The sequence below is a fragment of the Cetorhinus maximus genome, unplaced genomic scaffold (assembly GCF_964194155.1).
Source record: "Cetorhinus maximus unplaced genomic scaffold, sCetMax3.hap1.1 HAP1_SCAFFOLD_794, whole genome shotgun sequence".
Classification (NCBI taxonomy): domain Eukaryota; kingdom Metazoa; phylum Chordata; class Chondrichthyes; order Lamniformes; family Cetorhinidae; genus Cetorhinus; species Cetorhinus maximus.
The window spans coordinates 84,546-107,174 of NW_027596736.1; the positions used below are offsets into that span (position 1 = coordinate 84,546).

The window sequence follows — 22,629 nt, forward strand, 5'->3', positions numbered from 1 at the left end:
CTATGCCCTAAATTTCTTATTGTTCTATGAGACCAGGAAGAAAATATTTTCCACAGAACTCATCTTCACAGGCCAGCAGAGATCATCTTCACACAAGAGTAAACACTTTTACAAAACATGTGGCGCTTTTACACAGCCGGGAACATATTTGCAAAACAGGGAAGCATTTTACACAGCCACAGTGAAGGTCTGTCACAGTTCCACGACAGAGAGAACAGTTGTACAGCAGAAAGCACAGTTACACAACAGGAAATCTATTTTAAAAAGGGCCGATCTTCATGCAACTGCAAACACCTTTTCTCATAAATGATCAGTTTCTCCATTTCAGTTTCTTCCTGGTTTGACAGGCACTTTTTTGTGCCTGTCTTTGTGTGCCCTGGTCGTGTCTTACTGTTTCTCTGTGTGTCTTCCGCTCTGTGCTCTGTTCCCGGTGGTGTGAAGTGGGGTTGTGCAGCCAGGCTGAGCTCACCAACAGATGTCCTTTAAAAATAAATGAACAAGTGAATGGTTGCTTGGCTCCCAGGCAGCATTAATATTAATTTGAAGCTCCTGCTTCAAAGCAGAGTGGCGCAGCGGAAGCGTGCTAGGCTCATAACCCACAAGTCGATGGATCGAAACCCTCCTCTGCTGTTCAGGTTGCCATACGGACGGAAAAGAAGGATTTGAACTTCGATACAAAAACTCGGAGCCTTCATTACAGGAAATTTATATCAGCTTTATACTTCCAGTAAGCATTTCAATCTGCAACCAAACACTCAAGTTGCTTCCATTCGCACATGGACACAAGCAATAATTGTTGCAAAAATACACCAGCCCTGGGGGATCTCTCCTTTCTCTCAGCCCATTGTCCGAATGGACTTCCCCCGTTCTCTGTCGCTACATGATTATCTGAAAGAGGAAAAAAAGCCCGTGAATTAAAGAACTGATGGTTGGTGCAAGGATCGCAGTAAATACAGCAACTCGCGGGCAGCCTCGGAATGTGTGGGTTCTTCAGTGCAGTCAGGACCATTTACAGCCCAAGCACCCAAGGACATACCCCACTGAGAGCTAAGAATGGAGTGGCGCTTATCAAGGACAGAGATGCAATCCCGCTCATTGGAAAGGGGACCTTCTCCGATTTCCTCAACCGAGACTCAGTCCTCGACATGAGTGCCCTCGACCACATTCCACAGCATGTTACCCGCCACCAGCTCAGCACAATCCCAGCCCGACATGAGGTTGGAAAGGCCATCCGACAGCTAAGAACCACCAAGGCCGCTGGCAAAGGTGGAATCCCTGCCGAAACACTAAAATAGGGTGGAGAACTATTCTTAAAGAAAATACAGGACCTCATCTCCATCATCTGGAAGGAGAGCATACCAGGGTATCTCTGAGATGCCTAATTATGACTATCTTCAGAAAAGGAGACCAGACTGACTGCGGTAACTATAGAGGGGAATCTCTGCTGTCCACCACAGGGAAAGTCGTTACAAGAGTCCTCCTCAATTACCTTCTCTCCATGGCTGAAGAACTCCTGCCAGAGTCACAATGCGGATTCTGTCCATCAAACAGAACATTGAAAATGATCTTCACAGGAAGACAAGCCTAAGAAAATGCAGCGAGCAGCAGCAACCTCTTTTCATGGTCTTCTTTGACCCCACAAAGGCCTTCAACTCTATCAACTGGGAGGGACTGTGGAGCATCCTCCTGGAATTTTTCTGCCCCCAGAAAAAAGTCACCCCCCCTCCGCCTGCTGCAGGATGACATGCAAACCGTGATCCTTACCAAGGGATCTGCTGCAGACCCACACTAGTGCAAACTGGGGTCAAGCAAGTCTGTGTCATCACACCAAATCTCTTTTCCACCTCCATCACTGCAACACCCCACCCCATCTCCATGAAGCTCCTCGTCGGGGTGGAACTACTCTACAGGACGAGCAGGAAACAGCTCAACCTACGTCACCTCCATTCCAGAACCGAGATCACCCCAGACTGTCATCGAACTGCAGCGGGCTGACGACACTTGTGTCTGCGCAAACTCAGAGACAGAGCTCCAAACTATCATTGACACATTCACGGAGCCGTGTGATAGGAAGGGCTTTAGGCTACAAATGTGTTATTTGGAGAGGTGTTACAGAGAATGAGATATAAACACACACAGTTGAAAGTGATGGACTTTTTAGCAGGGCAGGAAGAGAGTGTTGCAGGAATTTCGATACGAGCTTCGAAATCAGAAAACATTCCCTTTGTTTTAAAGAGCCGAGAGACTGAGGGTTCCAAATGCAGAAATCTCCAAATTGAGTGAACAGGCTACTTTTTTTCAAGGTGAAATCAATCTGAATAAGTCATTTATACTTTACATCGACAGCAATCTGCCTGTTAAATCATGTGTAATTGAAGTTGATTTTGGTTTGTTTGTTAAAACAAAGTAAGAAGTAAAAACATAAGATGTGAAATCTTGTCTTTTGGTTTTCTCATTGAGGTCATTGGGTAAATTTGATTCTATAGGTTCCCACGGAGACCTGAACAAAAGGCACGCTGGTTCCTGGGCTTTATAAATAGAAGTATCGAGCAGAAAAACAAAACAGCAATGGAGAATCGTTATAAACACTGAAATCAAAAGAGGAAATGTTAGAAAAACTCAGCAGGTCAGGCAGCATCTGTGGAGAGAGAAACAGAGTTATCATTTCGAGTCTAATATGACTCTTTTCCGGATACTCTCTTTCCCTCTCCACAGATGCTGCCAGACTGGCTGAGTGTTTCCATTCCCTGTTTTCATTTCAGGTTTCTAGCATCCGAGCTACGTCCTTTTAATCCATTCATGGATGTGGGCGTCGCTGGCTAGGCCTGCATTTATCGCCCATCCCTAATTGCCCTTGAGTTGGAGATTGTGAGTTGTCTTCTTGAACCGCTGCAGCTTTATAAAATAATGGTTGGGCCAGGAGCAGGGCATTGTGTCCAACAATGATCATCACACTTTAGAAAGATGTGGCGACATTAGAGAGTGCGCAGGAAACATTGGGAAGAAATTATTTCTCTGAGAAACTTCAGTTACCCATGATCACTGCCGTATGCTCGAAACATTTATCTCTAAATCCCTGTTTAATGCCATCCCCTACTTTATCAATACTGCTTGGAGTCATATATACATCTCCCACTAATGTTTTCCGCCCTTCGTTGCTTCTAAGCTCTACACAGATTGATTCTACATCTAGATTTTATGAACCAATATCCTCTCTCAATATTGCACTGATTTCATCGTTAAAGAAAAATGCCATGCCACCTCCTTTTCCATTTTGCCTGTCTTCCCTAAATATTGAAAACCATTGGATATTCAGTACCCAGAATTGGTCACCCTACATCCACGTCTCTATTCTCGTAATCATGTTGTGCCCGTTTACATCTATTTGCAGTGTCAATTCATCCACCTTATTCCCAATGCTCCGTGCATTCAGATACAGTGCATTTAGACTTCTCTTTTTACAAATATTTCTTTGTATTATGGCCTTATTTTGATGGACAGCACCTCCAATACAGCAGCGCTCCCTCAGTAATGTACTGGAGTGTCAGTCTTACTTGTTACACACAAATTCTGGTGTGGGATTTGAAGACATATCCTTGTGTTTCAAAGCCGAGTGTGACCAAGTCAGCCCCAGTCAAAGTGTTTAAGAAATCGTCCAATCCACAGCTACATGACTAGGACAACTATGATGTCATCCTCTGGCAGGTCACATGACAGCTGGAGCCACAAGGCATCAGATTTGTGACTGGATTCAAACCCAAAATCCTGTCTCAATGATTTTTCAAATAAAGCTGTCAGCTGCTTGAAAATGCAGCAGTGAAACTTCCTTCTTGACCATGAGGAGAGCTAGGGAGACAGGAGAAAAACTAAATCCTTTAATACAACAGTTCAAAAACCATCAAGATTGAAATCCTGAGAGGAAAAGTCAAGTTATTATTGAGAACTCTGCTGAGAGAACTTCTCTGGACAGCAGAGGAATCAGGTGAAGAACAGAGTAAATCGACACCAGTGAACAAGTCAACATCAAAATGGATCAACTCTTGTCAAGATCAATGAGTAAAAGCTGAGAGCTCCGTGCATCATCAGTTCATCAAGTGGAGATATTGTCTGGATAAAGCATTCTCTTTAGAACAAGATTTATTGAACTTAGTGGAATAGATGCATCATTGCAGAACATGCAAGTTACACTGTGATAAAGAAAGTGGGACAATTAAATTGCAAACGAGAAATTGAGTGACCTCTGAGCTCAAACACAGAGAGAGTGAATTGTAGAGTGAAGACTTTAAAACATGGATTTGTTGACAGCGGGGATTAGGTGCATCGTATGCTCTGTTGGACCTCCAAAGCAGGCTGATGGTAAATGTCAGATTCATAAAACATTAGAGAAACAAGCGCGATAAATAAAGTACAGCAGAGAACCGATAAAAAAGGAAATTAGAGCAGCAGACAGTGAGTGCATGAGGAAGGATTAGAAGGTAACACAAGAGAAAACAACGCAGACCTTTAACAAAAAACGGAGAGTCACTGAAAGGGTCGGCTGGTTAGGAGATCATGTGGAGGCAGAGGGCTGAGGTGCTCAATGAGAACATTACATCTGTCAGCACGAAACAGAGGATGCTGCTAATGCCACAGTAAAGGAGGAGCTGGTGGAGAAACTGGATAGGATGAAAATAGATAAAGAAGAGGCAGTTAAAAGGTTGGCAGCTCTCACAGCAGAAAAGTCACCTGATCCGGATGCCATACATCCTGGATTACTGAGGGAAGGGTGGAAATAGTGGAGACTTAAGCCACAATCTTTTCATCTTTCCTTGGATATGGGAGTGATGCCAGAGAACTGAAGGTTGTTAATGTTACATCTGTGTTTAAAATAGAGAGAGATAAACCCAGTACCAGTTAGTCAAATGGTAGTGATGGGGACACGTTTAGAGACAATAATCCAGTATAAAATTCATTGTCACTTCGTAGAACATGGGTTGATAAATGACAGCCAGTACAGATTGATGAACAGAAAATCATGACTGAAATACTTAATGGTGTTTGATGAAGTTTCAGAGAACATTGACCAGGGGAGTGAGTTTGATGATGTGAGCCTGGACTTCCAAAGTGGGATTAAATGGGCAGTGGCAGCATGGATATAAAATTGAATATGGGGCAGAAAGGATAATGTAGAGGTGAGCGGTTGTTTTCAGAGTGGAGGGATTTAGGCAGAACCAATGCTCTGTCACGTCAGGCGGCTGTTCTATTCCCATTCTCAGAGCTCTTTTAAATTTTAATAAATTCCAGACAATATCTAAGTTTGCTGATGGCACTAGGTTAGGTGACATGGTTAGTAGTGTAGGTGGGAGCAGCAAGTTTCAAAGGATCATTGACAGATTCAGTGAGTGAACAAAAACTGTGGCCGATGGTGTTCAATATGGGGATGTGTGAGGTCACCCAACTTGGAGCAAAGAAAGATCAGAGAATTTCCTAAACAGTCAGAAACTTGGGACTGTGGAGGAGCTGAGAGTGAGTGAGAGTGAGAGCTGAATGAGGCTGGAGGGTGGATAAAGAGCAGCGGCAGAGCAGCCCGAGAGCAGCAGTGAGAGAGAGGAGAGAAGAGTGAGAGCGGTGGGGGGGATAAAGAGCTGTGAGGGAGGGGTTGGAGCAAACCGGCCATGTTTATAATAAATAGTCAAAGCATGATATCAGGGGAAAGAAGGGAGCTGGTTGGTTTCTGCAGATTTCTCTAAATTGGGCTTTGATTTAAACTAGGAGCTGGAAAATTAAACATTTCAATCAGGGTAAGTGTGACAGTCAGTGTAAATGTAATAAGAGTATTAGTGCAGAGCAGGTCAAGAGATATTAAATACAATTTAGAGTTTAAACAAGGTACTCATTCGATTCTATAAGAAGGAATAGAGGTTTGTTTTCGATCACGGAAGGGCAGCTGAGACCTGTTGCTTGCAGTTCCTGACCCATTTGGGAACCTCAGGCCTTGGGGGCCACATGTGTAGGAAGTCCCTGCAGCTGCTCGAGTTCGAGCTCAGGATTTCCGAAGTTGAGGGGCAGCTGGAGTCACTGCGGAGCATCGGGGAGGATGAGAGTTTCCTGGATCGTACGTTCCAGGTGGTGAACACCCCAAAGGGAGTGTGTTCAGGGTAGTAGATGGGTGGCCATCACAAGAGTAGGAAGAGGCAGGAAATGCAGGAGACCTTGGGGTCTGTGCCACCCATTGACTCAGGGACGTTTACAGCACAGAAGGACGCCAGTCGGCCCATCGTGTAAGCGCGGGTCAACAAAGATCTGACGACACTAATTTCATTTTCTAGCGCTTGGCCCATAGCCCTGGAGGCTATGGCAACGCAAGTGAATATCCAAATACTTCTTAAATTTATGAGAGTTTCTGACTGAACCACCTTTCAGGCAGTGAGTTCCGGACTCCCACCACCCACTGAGTGAAAAATATTCTCCTCAACTCCCCTCTTAACCTTCTACCTCTTCCATTAAATCTATGTCACCTGGTTATTGACCCCTCTACTAATGGAAAAAGTGCCTTCCTATCCACCCAGTCTGTGCCCCTCACAATCTTATTTACCTCTATCAGGTCCCCTCTCAATCTTTGCTGCTCCAAAGAAAACAGCCTCAGCCTATCCAATCTTTACTCATAGCTCAGAACATCCAGCCCAGGCAGCATGCTGGTAAATCTCCTCTGACCCTCTCCAGTACAATCACATCCTTCCTATAATGTGGTGACCCGAACTGCACTCAGTATTCCAGTTGTGGCTGAGACAGTGTTTTATACAGTTCCAGCATAACCTCCCCGCTCTTGTATTCTATGCCTCAGCTAATAAAGGCAAGTCGGCAGTGGCGCAGTGGTAATGCTTTGGGGACCCGGGTTCGAATCCCATCAGGGCAAGTCTAATGATGACCATGAAACCATTGTCGATCGTCGTAAAAACCCATCTGGTTCACTAATGCCCTTTAGGGAAGGAAACCTGCCATCCTTACCTGGTCCAGACCCACAGCAATGTGGGTGACTCTGAAATGCCTCCTGAACAAGGGAAATTAGGAATGGGCAACAAATGCCCTGCCCTGCGGCCTTCAGGGATCTGTGGACATGCACACTAAGGTCCCTCTGATCTTCAGTACTTTCCAAGGTCCTACAATTCAGTGTAATCCCTTACCTTGTTAGCCTTCCCCAAGTGCATTACCTCACACTTATCCAGGTTGAATTCCATTTGCCACTGCTCTGTCCACCTGACCAGTCCATTGATATCCTCCTGCAGATTACGGCTATCCTCCTCACTATTTACCACCAGGCCAATTCTCGTGTCATCTGCACACTTCTTGATCATACCCCCTACATTTAAGTCCAAATCATTAAGTACACCACAAACAGCAAGGGCCCCAGCACTGAGCCCTGTGGAACCCCACTGGAAACAAACTTCCTGCCACAGAAACATCCCTCTACCATCACCCTCTGCTTCCTGCCTCTCAGCCAATTTTGGATCCAATGGGCCACTCTGCCATGGATCACTTGTGCACTCACTTTCTTGACCAGTCTGCCATGGGGGACCTTAAAAAAAAAGCCTAACTAAAGCCCATGTAGACCACATCAAATGTATAATCATCATCAACACTCCTGGTTAACTCCTCAAAAAATTTGATCAAATTTGTCAAACACGATCTTCCCTTAACAAATCCATGCTGACTATCCCTGATTAATCCGAGTCTCTCTAAGTGCAGATATATTCTGTCCCTCAGAGTTCTTTCTCAGGACTTCCCCACCACTGAGGTTAGACTGACAGGCCTGTAATTTCCTGATCTATCCCTTCCTCCCTTTTTTAATAATGGGACATTAGCTGTCTCCCAGTCCTCTGGTACCTCCCCTGTGGCCAGAGCAGATTTGAAAATTCCTGCCAAATCCCCTGATATCGCTTCCCTCGCCTCCCTCGCCTCCCTCAACAGGCTGGTATACATCTCATCCAGGCCTGCTGATTATCTACTTTTAGGGCCACTAAACTCTCTAGTACCTCCTCTCTCTCTATGTTAATTTCATCTAATATTTCACAGTCCTTCACCCTGATGTCTTTATCTGCGTTGTCCTTTTCCATTCTGAAGGCCAATGCAATGTATTCTTTGAGGACTTTACCCACGTCTTATGGGTCCACATACAGGTCACCTCTATGGTCCCTAATTGGGCCTACTCTTTCCCTAGTTGTTCTCTTGCTGTTTATATATTTTCAAAAAACCCTTTAGGTTTTCCTTCATTCTACCCACCAATTTTTCTCATGCATTTTCTTAGCTTCCCTAGTTTCCTTATTAAGTTCCCCTTGCACTTTTTATACTCCTCTAGCACTCAGCCTTATTGAGCCCTTGGTATCTGTCATAACCTCTTTTTTCCTTAATCCTAACCTTCATGTCCCTTGACATCCAGGGTTCTCTGGACTTGGTCCTCCTCTTTGTCTTTACAGGAACATACTTGCCCTGTACTCTCGCTATTTCCTCCTTGAATGCCTCCCACTGCTCTGACACAGTTTTATCTGCAAGGAGCTGCTCCCTGTCCACTTGGGCCAAATCGTACCTCATCTTCGTAAAATTAGCCCTTCCCCAGTTTAGAACTTTTATTCTTGGCCCAACCTTATCCTTTTCTATAACTCTACTGAATCAAACTGAGTTATGGTCACAATCTCCAAAATGCTCCCCTACTGATCTGCCTTCCACCAGCCTGGGCTCATTTCCCAATATTAGGTCCAGAACTGCCTGCTCCCTTGTTGGGCTTTCTACGCACTGGCTAAAAACGTTCTCCTGGTTGCAACTTAAGAATTTTGCTCCCTCCCTACCTTGCACACTGAAACTATCCCAGTTATGTTTGGGTAGTTAAAATCCCCGACTATTACTGCCTTATTATTCTTCCACATCTCTGAAATTTAATTACATATTTCATCCTCTATCTCCCTCTCTCTCACCCAACAGCATGTTTGCCCCTTCTGTGTTTTTTAATTCTACTCATATGGCCTCATTTGATGACCCTTCCATGATATCATCCCTCCTCACTGCTATAATTGATTCCTTGATCAATACCCCCTTCCTCTTCTATCCACCTACACCCCCGTCTCCCCCTATCATGTCTGAATACATTATAACCAGGAATGTTGAGCTGCCCTTCTTTCAGCCAGGTCTCGGTCATAGCTATGATATCATTCTCCCACATGCCAATTTGTGCCCTCAGATCATCTGTCTTATTCCTCAGGCTCCTTGCATGAAAATACATTCCACTTAGCCTTGCTAAACTCACTTCTTTCAGAAGTGGCCTATGTTTCCTCTGCCTTTCAGACTCACTCACTAGTGTTTTAACTTCTCATTCCATCTCAGCTTCTCTCCCCTCTGAACAACTTTTCAGGATCCCATCCCCCTAACAATTTAGTTTAAATCCACCCCAACAGCATTAGCAAACCTCCCCGTGAGGATGCTGCTCCCGTTCCTGTTCAGATGGAACCTGTCCAACTTGTACAGGTCCCAACTACCCCAGAAACGGTCCCAATGTCCCAGGAATCTAAAGCCCTCCCACCTGCACCATCTCTCCAGCCACGCATTCATCTGCTCTATCCTTATGCTCCTATACCCACTCCTGTGTGGCACCCGGGGTAATCCGGAGATTACCACCTTTGAAGTCTTGCTTTTCAATTTCCCACCTAATTCCCTAAAGTCTGCTTGCAGGCCCTCATTTCTCTTTCTTCCTATGTTATTGGTCCCAACATGAACCATGGCCTCTGACCGATCACCCTCCCCCCTTCAGAATGCCCTGCAGCTGTTCCGTGACATCCTTAACCCTGTACCTGGGATGCAACATACCAACCAGGAGTTACGCCTATTGCCACAGAAGCGCCTGTTTACTCCCCTCACTAATGTATCCCTTCCCACTATTGCCACTGTCCTCCCCCACTGAGCAGCTGGACCACCCACAGTGCCATGGCCTTGGCTCTGGTTGGCCTCCTCAGAGGAACCGTCACTCTCACCGTTTTCCATGACCGAAAAACAGTTTGCAAGTGTGGTGCACTCGGGGATTCCCTTACTACCTGCCTGGTGCCCTTCTTCTGCCTGGTGGTCACCCATTCCCTCTCTGCCTGCACCTCCTTCAGCTGCAGGGTGACCACGTCCTGAAACGTGCTATTCATGAGCCTCTGAGCCTCATGGATGCACCGTAGTGCCCCCATCTGCCGCTCAAGCTGCTAAACCAGGAGCTCGAGTTCCTCCAGTCGGAGGCACCTCCTGCACACATGGTCATCCAGACCGCCGGGAGAGTCTAGGATTTCCCACATAGCGCAGGATGTGCAAATCACAGCACTGAGCTCCCCAGGCATAACTTAACTAAATCGAATATGGACTCTTGCTTTTATTTTACCCTTACTCCTACTTGAGTCTCGCTGCTTTAACCTTTCTCTCCCGAAGTCTTGCTTGTTTAACCTCTCCCTCCGGAAGGGTCTGTGTTTTAACCTCTGTCCCAAAGTCTCTGTTTTAACCTCTCTCCCGAAGTCTCTGTTTTAACCTCTCTCTCCCGAAGTCTCTGTTTTAACCTCTCTCCTGAAGTCTCTGTTTTAACCTCTCTCCCGAAGTCTCTGTTTTAACATCTCTCCCGAAGTCTCTGTTTTAACCTCTCTCTCGAAGTCTCTGTTTAACCTCTCTCTCCCGAAGTCTCTGTTTTAACCTCTCTCCCGAAGTCTCTGTTTTAACCTCTCTTTCCCGAAGTCTCTGTTTTAACCTCTCTCCCGAAGTCTCTGTTTTAACCTCTCTCCCGAAGTCTCTGTTTTAACCTCTCTCCCGAAGTCTCTGTTTTAACCTCTCTCTCCCGAAGTCTCTGTTTTAACCTCTCTCTCGAAGTCTCTGTTTTAACCTCTCTCCCGAAGTCTCTGTTTTAACCTCTCTCTCCCGAAGTCTCGCTGTTTTAACCTCTCTCCCGAAGTCTCTGTTTTAACCTCTCTCCCGAAGTCTCTGCTTTAACCTCTCTCCCGAAGTCTCGCTGTTTCAACCTCTCTCCCGAAGTCTCTGTTTTAACCTCTCTCCCGAAGTCTCTGTTTTAACCTCTCTCCTGAAGTCTCTGTTTTAACCTCTCTCCCGAAGTCTCTGTTTTAACCTCTCTCTCCCGAAGTCTCTGTTTTAACCTCTCTCTCCCGAAGTCTCTGTTTTAACCTCTCTCTCCCGAAGTCTCTGTTTTAACCTCTCTCTCCCGAAGTCTCTGTTTTAACCTCTCTCCTGAAGTCTCTGTTTTAACCTCTCTCCCGAAGTCTCTGTTTTAACCTCTCTCTCCCGAAGTCTCTGTTTTAACCTCTCTCTCCCGAAGTCTCTGTTTTAACCTCTCTCCCGAAGTCTCTGTTTTAACCTCTCGCTCCCGAAGTCTCTGTTTTAACCTCTCTCTCCCGAAGTCTCTGTTTTAACCTCTCTCTCCCGAAGTCTCGCTGTTTTAACCTCTCTCTCCCGAAGTCTCTGTTTTAACCTCTCTCTCCCGAAGTCTCTGTTTTAACCTCTCTCCCGAAGTCTCTGTTTTAACCTCTCTCTCCCGAAGTCTCGCTGTTTTAACCTCTCTCCCGAAGTCTCCCTGTTTTAACCTCCCACCCGAAGTCTGTTTTAACCTTTCTCTCTCCCGAAGTCTGTCTGTGTTAAGCTCTCTCTCCCGAAGTCTCGCTGTTTTAACCTTTCTCTCCCGAAGTCTCTGTTTTAAATTTTCTCTCTCCCGAACTCTCTGTTTTAACCTTTCTCTCTCCCGAAATCTGTTTTAACCTCTCTCTCTATCCTGAAGTCTCTATTTTAGCCTCACTCTCCCAAAGTCTCACTGTTTTAACCTCTCTGCTCCCGAACTCTTGCTGTTTTAGCCTCTTCCTCCCGAAGTCCCTCTATTTTAACCTCTATCTCCCACAGTCACTGTTCTCACTGTCAAACTGGTACTCAGAATTGCAGACTGCTGGGAATGGTGACACCCTGAAGGAGTGCAGTCCAGACCATGGCATCAATGGGCAAGAAACTGCACAGGTTGGAACAGCAAAGAGTAGAAACGCAGTCATTATTGGAGATTTCATAGTCAGGCGGACAGACAGGCTTTTCTGTTCCACATGGTGTGTTGTCTCCTTGGGGCCAGGGTAAAGGACATCATGGGGAGGGTGCAGATTATTCCGCAGGGGGAAGGGAGTGAGCCAGAGTATCAATGACACAGCGGGGACAGGTATTGAGGTCACTCGGTCAGAATTTCAGCAGCTCAGGAGGTCGTTAAAATGTAGGATGTCGAAGGGAGTAATCTCTGGATTACTGCCAGTGCCACGTGATAGTGAGAGTAGAAATGTAGGAAGAAATAGGGAGCATCAATACATGGCTTGAGGCCAGTGCAGGAGGTGGGAGAGCCTTTAGATTCTTGGGACATTGGGGCCAGTTCTGTGACAGGAAACACCTATTCGAAAGGAACAGGTTGTACCTTAACAAGACTGGGACCAATGCCCTCATGGGGAGGGTCATTCATATGGTTGGGGGGGATTTGTACTGAACTGGCAGGGGGTGAGCCCCAGTATATAGAAGTAGAAAAGAGGAATAACTAGAAAAGGAAGTAGAACCATATAAGATAGGAGTAGATGAAGAAGGAATCTAAGAGGAATACAAGGACAGGTTTACAATGTATGTGCGTAATCGCACAAAGAGCGGTGAATAAAGCTGGTGAGCTAGAAGCACAAAGAGCCATGTGGGAAAATGATGTGGGGGCAATGATGGAAACGTGGTTTAAAAATGGTGAGGATCGGGTTCATATTCAAGGCTACAAAGTGTTCAGAAAAGAGAGAGAGGGAAAAAAATGGAGTTGTGGTGAGAGAGATAGAGGAACAAATACGCAGGGAAATCACAGAGATGTATAAGAACTATAAAGCGGTGATATCTGGGGATTTTGGAAATGTGTTTAGGAGAACTTCTTCGACCAGGATGTTCTCAGTCCAGTTAGGAAGGAGGCATTGCTGGATCTGGTGCTGGGGAATGAGGTGGGCCAAGGTTGGCCACGTGAACCAAGTGTCTGTGGGTGAACCCTTGGGTAAGAGTGATTGGAAGGGAGCGAACTTCAATGGGGGGAGAGGGGATTTAGCCAGGGTAAAATGGAACTAGAGACTGACAGGAAAAACTGTAACAGAACAATGGGTGATCTTTCAGGAGGAGATGTGTCAGGTACAGACTAGGTACTTTCCAATAAGGGGGAAAGGGAGGGGAACCAAAGCCTGGGCTCCTTGGATGATGAGGAAGATAGGAAATATGATGAAACAATGAAGCATATGATGTATGTCAGATGAATTCTTCAAGTGAGAACCAGGTCAGTGCTATTGAATGAGAGTGTGGAATTAACTCTCTCTCTGCCCATCTCTGTTACTGCATGTGAATGTGGAATTAATTAATCCCCAATATCAGTCAATCTGCACAATTAACTCCCTATCCGTCATCTCTGTTGCTATGTTTCAGGGCAGAATTATGATAACTTTCTACCTATCATTAAACATTAGTCTGTCTGAGTGTGAAATTAATTCAGTATCTGTCAGCCTCTATTGCTGTATGTCAATGTGGAATTAAATCTCCCTCATCTCCATTACTGTGTGTGAGTGCACAATGAACTCTCATCTGTCAGTATTTGCTTCTGAGTTTCAGTGTGGAATTATCTCTCTGTCCATCTTTGTTAGTGTGAGAGGGCAGAATTAATTCTGTATCTGGTATTCTATATTACTGTATGTAAGTGGGGCATTAATTCTCTGTTCATCTCTGTTATTGCATGTGAGAGTGGAATTAACTGTCAGCCTTTGGTACTGTATATGAGTGCAGCATTTCTTTCTCTCGATGAGTGTAATTGAATATGGAATTAACTCTCTCTTTGACAGTCTCTGTTACTTTATGTGAGTGTGAATGAATTCTCTATCCTTTAGTCTCCAATAGTTTACTTTAGTGTGGCATTAACACACTGTGAATCTCTGTTACTGTCTGAGTGTGGAATTCACTCTCTGTCCATCTATAATAATGTGATTGTCATTAATTCTCCATCCGTCAGTCTCTGTTACTCTATGGAAGTGGGTCACTTTCAAGTTAGCAAACTGCAACCAGTAGAGAGTCACAGGGATCAGTGCCGGGTTCTCAGCTATTTACATTCTATATTAATGACTCAGATGAATGGAGAGAGCATCACCAAATTTTCAGACAATACATAGATAGGTGGGAAAGCAGGCTGTGAGGGGACACAAAGAGTCTGCAAGAGGATATAGAAAGGTTAAGTCAGTGGGCAAACATTTGTCAGATGGAATACAATGTGGGGAACATTGATGGGAAGAATAGAAAAACAAAACATTATTCAAATGATATATATACTAATGGACTAGACTGTGGTGTGCAGCGAGATGAGAAATCTCAAAATTTGCAGATGATCCGAAGATTGGAAACATTGTCAACTGTGATTGGGATAGTCTTGAACTCCAAAAGGACAAAGACATGTTGGTGGATTGGGCAGGCAAGTAGCAGCTGAAGTTCAATGCATAGAAGTGTCAGGTGATTCATTTTGGTAGGAAAAATATAGTGAGACAGTATTAAATAAAGGGACAGCCTTTAAAGGAGGTGCAGGAACAGAGGCACTTCATTGTATATGTACATCAATCACTGAAGATTGTGGGGCATGTTGAGGGAGAAGTTAATAAAGCATATAGAATCTCAGGCTTTATTAATAGGGGCACTGAGTACAAGATTCTGTGATTCTGTGAAGAGTAAGGAGGTTCAGTGAACTTGTATAAGTCACTTTTTAGGCTTCATCTGGAGTACTGTGTCCAGTTCTGGGTGTCATTCTTAAGGAAGGATGTGAAGGCATTGGAGACAGTACAGAGGAGATTCACAAGAATGATTCCAAGATAAATGACTTGGATATAAATGTAGGGGGAATGATCAAGAAGTTTGCAGACAATACAAAAATTGGCCGAGCAGTTCATAGCGAGGAGGATTTCTGTAGACTGCAGGAAGATATCAATGAACTGATCAGGTGGGCAGAAAAGTGGCAAATGGAATTCAACCCAGAGAAGTGTGAGGTGATGTATTTTTTTTATTCATTCATGGGATGTGGGTGTCACTGGCTAGGCTAGCATTTATAAACCATCCCTAAGAGGGCATTTAAGTATCAACCACATTGCTGTGGGTCTGGAGTCTCATGCAAGGCCACAATACATGGGAGGATACTGAGAGGTGTTGAGGAAGTGAGGGACCTTGAAGTGAGTTTCCACAGATCCCTGAAGGTAGCAGGACAGGTTCATAAGGTGGTTAAGATGGCATATGGAATCCTTTCACTTATTAGCTGAGGCATAGAATATGAAAGCAGGGAGGTTATGCTGAAACTACGTCAAACATTAGTTAGGCCACAACTTGAGTAGTGTGCAGTTCCGGTCAACTCATTGCGGAAAGGATCCAATTGTAGTAGAGAGAGTCCAGAGATTTATGAGGGTGTTGCCAGGACTGGAAAATCACAGCTATGAGGAGAGATTGGATGGATTGGGGTTGTTCTCCTTGGAACACAGGAAGCAAAGGGGAGATTTGATTGAGATGCACAAAATTGTGAGGGGCCTGGATAGAGTGGATGGGAAGGGCCTATTTACTTTAGCAGAGATGTCAGTGACTAGGCGGCATAAGCTTAAAGTGATTGGAAAGAATCGAGGGGAGATGAAGAAAATGTTTTTCGCCCAGGGGGCTGTGGGGCTCTGGAACTCACTGCCTGAAAGGGTAGAAGAGGCAGAAACCCTCAGCTCATTTAAAAGGTGTCTGGATCTGCACCTGAAGTGCTGTAACCTGCAAGCCTTCGGACTAAATGCTGGAAAGTGGGATTAGGCTGCGTAGCTTATTTTTTGGCTGGTGTAGATACGATGGGCCAAAAGGCCTCTTTCTGTGCCATAATGTTTCTATAATTCTATAAAGAATTGTAGCTATGGGGATACATGGGAGAGGTTGGGATTGTTTTCCCTGCAGAAAAGGCGGCTGAAAGGAGACTTGATAGATGTATTCAAGATCCAGAGGGGTATGGACAGGGTAAATAATGAGAAATTGTTCCCACTCAATAGAACACTAAGAACTAGAAGGCACAGACTCAAAATAATTGGCAAAAGGATTAAATGTGATATGAGAGAGACTCAAAACGTTTAATTTAAAATTTAATTTTTTTTTCACCCAGAGGGTGGTTGGAGTCTGGAACGAATGTCCTCAAAGGGTGGTGGAGGCAGATTTGCTTGAGATATTCAAAAGGGAATTCAATTGCTACCTGAAAGGAAAGAACGTGCAAGGTTACGGGGACAAGGGAGGAGAGTGGGACTGGGTAGAAAGCTCTTTCAGAGAGCCAGTGCAGACTTGATAGGCCGAATGGCCTCCTTCGATACTGTGGAGAGAGACTGCAGAATGTTGCAGTACAGAGGGATCAAGATCTCCTTGTACATGAATCACAAGAAGTTAATGTGAAGCTGCAGCAAGTAAATAGGAAGGTAAATGGAATGTTGGCCTTTATTCCGGGGTGGGGGGGTCTGAAAGTAGGGAAGTCTTGCTACAGCTACACAGCATTGGTGAGACTACACCGGGAGTACTGTGTTTTGTTGGAGTCTCCTTATTTAAAGAGGGATATAACTGCATAGGGGCACTTCAGAGAAGTTTGATTAGACTGACTCCTGAGATGAAGGAGTTGTCTCATGAGGAATGTTTAAGCAGGTTGGGCTGATTTGCATAGGAGATTCGAAGAATGAGAGGTGATCTCATTGAAACAACTAAGATTCTGAGGGGGTTTGACAGGGTAGATGTTGAGAGGGATGTTTCCATTTGTGGGGAAAATAGAACCAAAGGGCACAGTTTAAAAATAAACATCTCCCATTTAAGACAAAAATGGGAAGGAATTTTTTCTCTCAGAGCGTCCTTAATCTTTGTAATTCTCCACCTCAGAGAGCAGTGGAGGCTGGGTCATTGCATATATTCATGCTGAGTTAGACAGATTTTTCATCGGCAGGAGAGTCAAGGGTTATAGGGCAGGTGGGAGAGTGGGTTTGAGGCCACAATCAGATCAGCCATGGTCTTATTGAATGGTGAAGCTGGCCCGATGGGCTGAATGGCCTCCTCCTGCTTCTCTTTCTTATATTTTTAATTTGTCAGTGTGGGATTGACCCTCTGTCTGTTAGTCTCTTTTGCTGTATTTCAGCGTGAAATTAACTCAGCCTTATCTGCATGTGAGTGTGGAATTGATTCTCTGTCCATCACTTACTGAATGTGAGTGTGTAATTTACATCTCTGTCAGTCTCTGTTACGGTTGAGAGTGGAACTATCTCTCGAGCAGCCTATGATACTGTATATGAGTGCGGAATTCACTCTTTGTCAGCCTCTAGGTGTATTAGAATATGGAATTAACTCATGTCAGTCTCTGTTACGGTATGTGAGTGTGGAATTATCTCTATCGCTCAGTCTTGGTTGCTGTGAGTGTGGAATTCTCTTTTCCAGTCTTTGTTCTGACATCTGAGAGTGGAGTTAAGACCTCTCAATTTCCATTAATATTTCAGTGAGGAATTAACTTACAACAACAGAGGCTGAGAGAAATTAAGAGAGTTAGTTCCACACTCTCATATTTGTCTGTCTGTGTTACTGTGTGTGAGTGAGGAATAAACAAACAATTTGTCAGGCTCTGTTACTGAGTGTGTGGAATTAACTCTCTATCAGTCAGTCTCTGTTATTGTGCCTGAGAATGTAGTAGAGGCAGGTTCAATTAAGGAATTCAAGAGAAAATTGGATTATTATCCAAAAAGGAAAAATGTGCAGGGCTATGTGGAAAAGGCGGTGAAGTGGCAAGAGGTGATTTGCTCCTTCAGAAGGCCAGCATAGAATATAATGGGCAGAATGGCCTCTGTCTGTGCTGTAATCATTCTATGATTCGATGAATTAACTTTCCGTCAATCTCTCTTACAATATATGAGTGTGGGTGGAATTAACACCATCTGTCAATCTCTGCTGTTACATGTGAATGTGAAATTTACTTCCTGTCAGTCTCTGTTACTATACAAGAAACAGTAAATGACCTTATATCAGAAATGCTTGGGCCCTACTGTTCTCAAAAGTGCTTGCAGTTAAACCCACCACCTTCTCCTCTCTCTACTCTCCAGTTCTAAAACAGCCAACAAGAACATACCTTCAAAGTAAGCGAGGATCGACTTCCATGTCCAACATCCATTCTGATTCAAAAGTGTTCAATTGTCAGTTTGAGTTTCTGACCTTGGTTTTGTGAGCAACACCTGCAACAATTCACTGACAACATCATGTGGATAGTGGCAATCTGAAATAAAGAGAGAAAATGCTGGAAATACACAGCACATCAGACAGCAAATGTGCAGAAAGAAACGTTCACATTTCAAGTTACTGACAATCAACCTGCAATAAAACACTTACTAACATCTGCCCATGGTGACTGCAGTTCCCACAATTCCCTGCATCCCAGAAACGGCTCTATCAAATGCACTGACTTCCCCGGCATTGAGAGTGCGCATGCTCCCCAGGGCCGGCCCCGGGTCATTCTGAGGTCGAACTTATCGGCCCATTTCATCAATATGCTTGTGTCCTTTTGAAGTTTAACACTCTCCTCCTCACAGTTCACAATATCTCCAAGTTTCATGTCATCCGCAAATTTTGAAATGGTGTCCCATACACCAAGCAGTCGGTCAACAATATATATCAGAAAGACCAGGGGATCTAATGCCGTCCCCCGGGTCCCCCGCCGCACGTCCGACGGGCCCGGCGGCTTTCATTCGGGCTCTGAGAACCGCTGAGACTCGGTGTTACTGAGGCTGCGCTCGATCAAGCTCCTTGCGCATGCGCGGCTAGACAGGATTTCCTTTACGATTTGGTGCGCTTGCGCAGTGCGGCCATTCTGATCGAGAATGGCCGTTTGAAATCACCCAGAGCATTCTGGGAATTCTGTCTGCCATTTTAGCATAAACTGTAACGCGGGAGGAAGCGCCTAATAAATATCAACTTCACTCTATTTTCCATCCCAGAATTTCATACTCAGGTAATGATGGAGTGATAGTGAACGAGAGAAGAACATTCAGACTGTGCCCGCTCTTTGTGAGAAATGGGCTGGTCTCCACTGGTGTGTGTTTGCAGCAATTGCAGCTCGTGTTCTTGTGTGAACAAATGCAATTTGAGATGTTTGTTGCCGATTGAAGTGTTTACAGGAAGCGAGATTCCAATGTTAATGCCTGCAAACTGAAATGATAAATCAGATAAGTTTGTGAGTGGCAGCAAATATTTCTCTTAGTTGGGAAAGTAATTAACAGAGGATGGTTACTAATCCTACCGCCCACATAGTCATCTATGTTGTTTACATAAATGATGAATAATAGGGGACCCAGCACAGATCCCTGTGGTATGCTACTGGACACTGACTTGCAATCACTAATGCAGCCTTCTGTCATCACCCTGTCTCCTACAACGAAGCCAATTTTGAATCCACCTTATCAAATAACCCTGTGTCCCATGTGTATTTGCCTTCTTTATAAGTCTCCCATGTGGTACCTTGTCAAAGGCTTTGCTGAAATCCATAAAAACTATATCAACTGCACTTCCCTCATCTACACACCTGGTCACCTCCTCAAAATTTCAAACAAATTTGTTAGGCATGACCTCCCTCTGACAAAGCCATGCTGAATATCCCTGATCAAAACTTTCCTCTCCAAGTGGAGATAGATTTTCTCCTTCAGAATTTTCTCCAATAGTTTCCCTAACCATGACGTGAGACATACTGGCCTGCAGTTCCCTGGCTTATTTCTACAACCCTTCTTAAATAGAGGAACCACATTAGCTGTTCTCCAGTCATCTGGCACCTCCCCCGTGGCCAGGGAAGAATGGGAACAGGTTTCCTTTGTCTACCTGATCTAAACCTGTAATAATCTTGTACACCTCACTCAGACCAACCCTCAATCTCGGTTGCTTCAAGGAGAGCTGCTCCAGATTCCGCAAACAAACCTTGCAACTGTAATCCCTCATGCCTGGAACTATTCTAGTAAATCTTCTTTGCACCCTCTCAAAGACTCTCACATCCTTCCAAAAGTGTGGTGACCAGAAATGGATGCAATATTGTAGTTGCAGTCCAACCAGAGCATTAGAAAGGTTAAACATAATGTTCCTGTTTTTATGCTCAGTACCTCTGTTGATTAAAGCAAAGATCCCATCTGCTTTCCAAACTACACCCTCAAAATCTCCTGTCTCCTTCAATGATCTAAAGACTCTCAGTCCCTCTGACCTTGCACAATTTTTAGAACTGGACTATCATGTTTATACTGCCTCTTTTCTGTCAAAATGCAGAACTGTTCCTGCGTGTGGGATTAATAATATGTCTCTGTTACAATATCATTAAGATCTGAGAATGCAGCTTCTGCCTCTTCATGAGAATCTTTCTGGGTAAAACCAGAGTTTACTCGGATTTTTGCAACTGTTGCATTACCTGAGTCTCACCGCCCTCACTCACTCTGTCTCTGTCAATCCCTCCACCCCCTCTCTCTTGAACTCCACATGAAGGCGGGATACTGTTGTTTCGTGGCTGAGTGCACACAATCTGTATCTTTAAATGATCAAAAATAATTCTGCTTGTGAACAAGATAATAATTTAAACCAGTTACAGTTTAACCCAGGCATAGCTGTGATTGGCTGCAGTCCCCTGAACCTGGGGAACAGACACTGTGAGCAGCTCCGGTCTCAGAGGGTTTAACAGTTACTGAGCTGGGAACCTACAATGAATTCCCGAGAATCCACAGCTCAGGCCGAGAGAAGAGGAAATCCTGTCCTGGGAGCTGTAATTCTGAGACACAGTTTGTCTTGTCAGTGTGTAGATGTGAACATTGTATCAGCGAGAGTGTGTTAAAGGGGCGGGCGGGTTAGACTAATGTCACTGTGTTTGTGTGTCCGGCCTCAGCGCCAGATTTCCGAGTCATTCTTGTGTAAAATCACAAGATTTCCCTGTCATAGGATCGCGCTGCTCCCCTGCTTAGCCCTGAAGAGAGAATTTAAGGCAATTTTTTCGCTTATTTCATGATTTTACTGGAAACACAGAGAAGAAGTCAGCGCTCGACTGAGAGGGCGCGATCAAAGCAGCAAAGAAACGAGTTTACATCGAAATTGCAGGGATGCGGTCACCTACACTGAACACGCCAAGCGCCAAACGGTCACTGCCATGGATGTGGTGTACGCTCTGAAACGCCAGGGCCGCACTCTCTATGGATTCGGCGGCTGAACAACTTTACCCTTTCTACCAAACACACAACAAAGGCTCTTTTAAGAGCCACCCACCGTCTCACAGAGAGAGCAGAGACCTCGGAACGCGAGGTGGGATGTGCGTGTGTTTGATTGGAACTCTCAATTTGGGCTCCAGCCAATTACTGTTCGGGGCGGTTCCTCACACAGTTTAAAAATGCGGATTGTAGGCCAGACTGTAATCGGTTCAGAAAATGGTCAGGACCAAGCAAACACCGCGCAAATCGACTGGAGGGAAAGCTCCCCGCAAACAGCTGGCTACCAAAGCGGCCCGGAAGAGCGCTCGAGCCACGGGCGGAGTGAAGAAGCCTCATCGCTACGAACCCGGCACTGTGGCTCTGAGGGAGATCCGCCGCTACCAGAGGTCCGAGCTGCTAATTCGCAAATTGGCTTTCCAGCGCCTGGTGCGAGAGATCGCTCAGGACTTTAGCGTCTTGCTCGCCCAGGGCTCGGCCGTCATGGCCCTGCAGGAGGCCAGCGAGGCTTACCTGGTGGGGCTCTTTGAGGAAGCCAAACTGTGCGCCATCCACGCCAAGCGAGATACCATCATGCCCGAAGACATCCAGCTGGCCCGCCGCATCCGCGGGGAACGCGCCTAAAACCCGGCTTAAGCACCAAACACAACAACGGCTCTTTTAAGAGCCACTAAATCAAATAATGAAAGAGCTGTGACCGGCGTTTAGAACAGAAATTAATTCGGCCGCTCAGACTCGAATCTCGTAAGTAATCGGCATAGAATTTAAACCGTCCCACCCCCATGGGAAGTAAAGAAAATGCTGCCTATATGAGCAATTGAGATCGGAGACAGCCCTTTTCACAGACTGCGTGCGGGCAGATGCAATTGAATCAGATCCTGTCCGGGCGCAACACTCGCTGTGAAACCCGCTTGTGAATTTCCTCATGTCGCTCTCGTAATTGCATCGAATAGATTCGGTATTTTTGACATTGATGGATTTACAGAATGATTGTTTCTGATATCCTGTCCATAAATAGTTCACTAACAAAAGCGGGAGATGTGTGAGCAGAGAAACAGCGCTATCCAGAGCGGGAACTGAAAACACAAGATAACAAATCAGAAACAGATAAATCCACCGTTACAATAACTCCATCTCTGACCCTCCTGACAGTGAGCAGCCCTTTCCCGTGAGTGGCTCTGGAAAGAGCCTTTGGGTTATTAGATCACATTGTGGCCGCTTCACTTCCTCTGGGAGCGCTCAGCGCTGGTTTTCATGGGCAGCAGCACGGCCTGGATATTAGGCAGCACCCCGCCCTGAGCGATGGTCACCCCTCCCAGCAGCTTGTTGAGCTCCTCGTCGTTGCGGACGGCCAGCTGCAGGTGTCTGG

General features: G+C 45.2%; 1 protein-coding gene and 1 long non-coding RNA gene across 2 annotated transcripts; one reads left to right on the top strand and one right to left on the bottom strand.

Annotated features, from left to right (window-relative positions):
• Positions 1 to 64: 64 nt before the first annotated feature.
• Positions 65 to 18,215, bottom strand: LOC144674753 (uncharacterized). Its single transcript, XR_013574614.1, has 2 exons — positions 18,170 to 18,215; positions 65 to 480 (listed from the first exon to the last, which is right to left on the bottom strand). It is a non-coding gene; the product is annotated as an uncharacterized LOC144674753 (long non-coding RNA).
• A 3,264-nt stretch (positions 18,216 to 21,479) lies between these two features.
• Positions 21,480 to 21,884, top strand: LOC144674751 (histone H3, embryonic-like). Its single transcript, XM_078535971.1, has one exon. The coding sequence runs from the start codon at positions 21,480 to 21,482 to the stop codon at positions 21,882 to 21,884; it is 405 nt and encodes a 134-aa protein (XP_078392097.1).
• Positions 21,885 to 22,629: the final 745 nt, after the last annotated feature.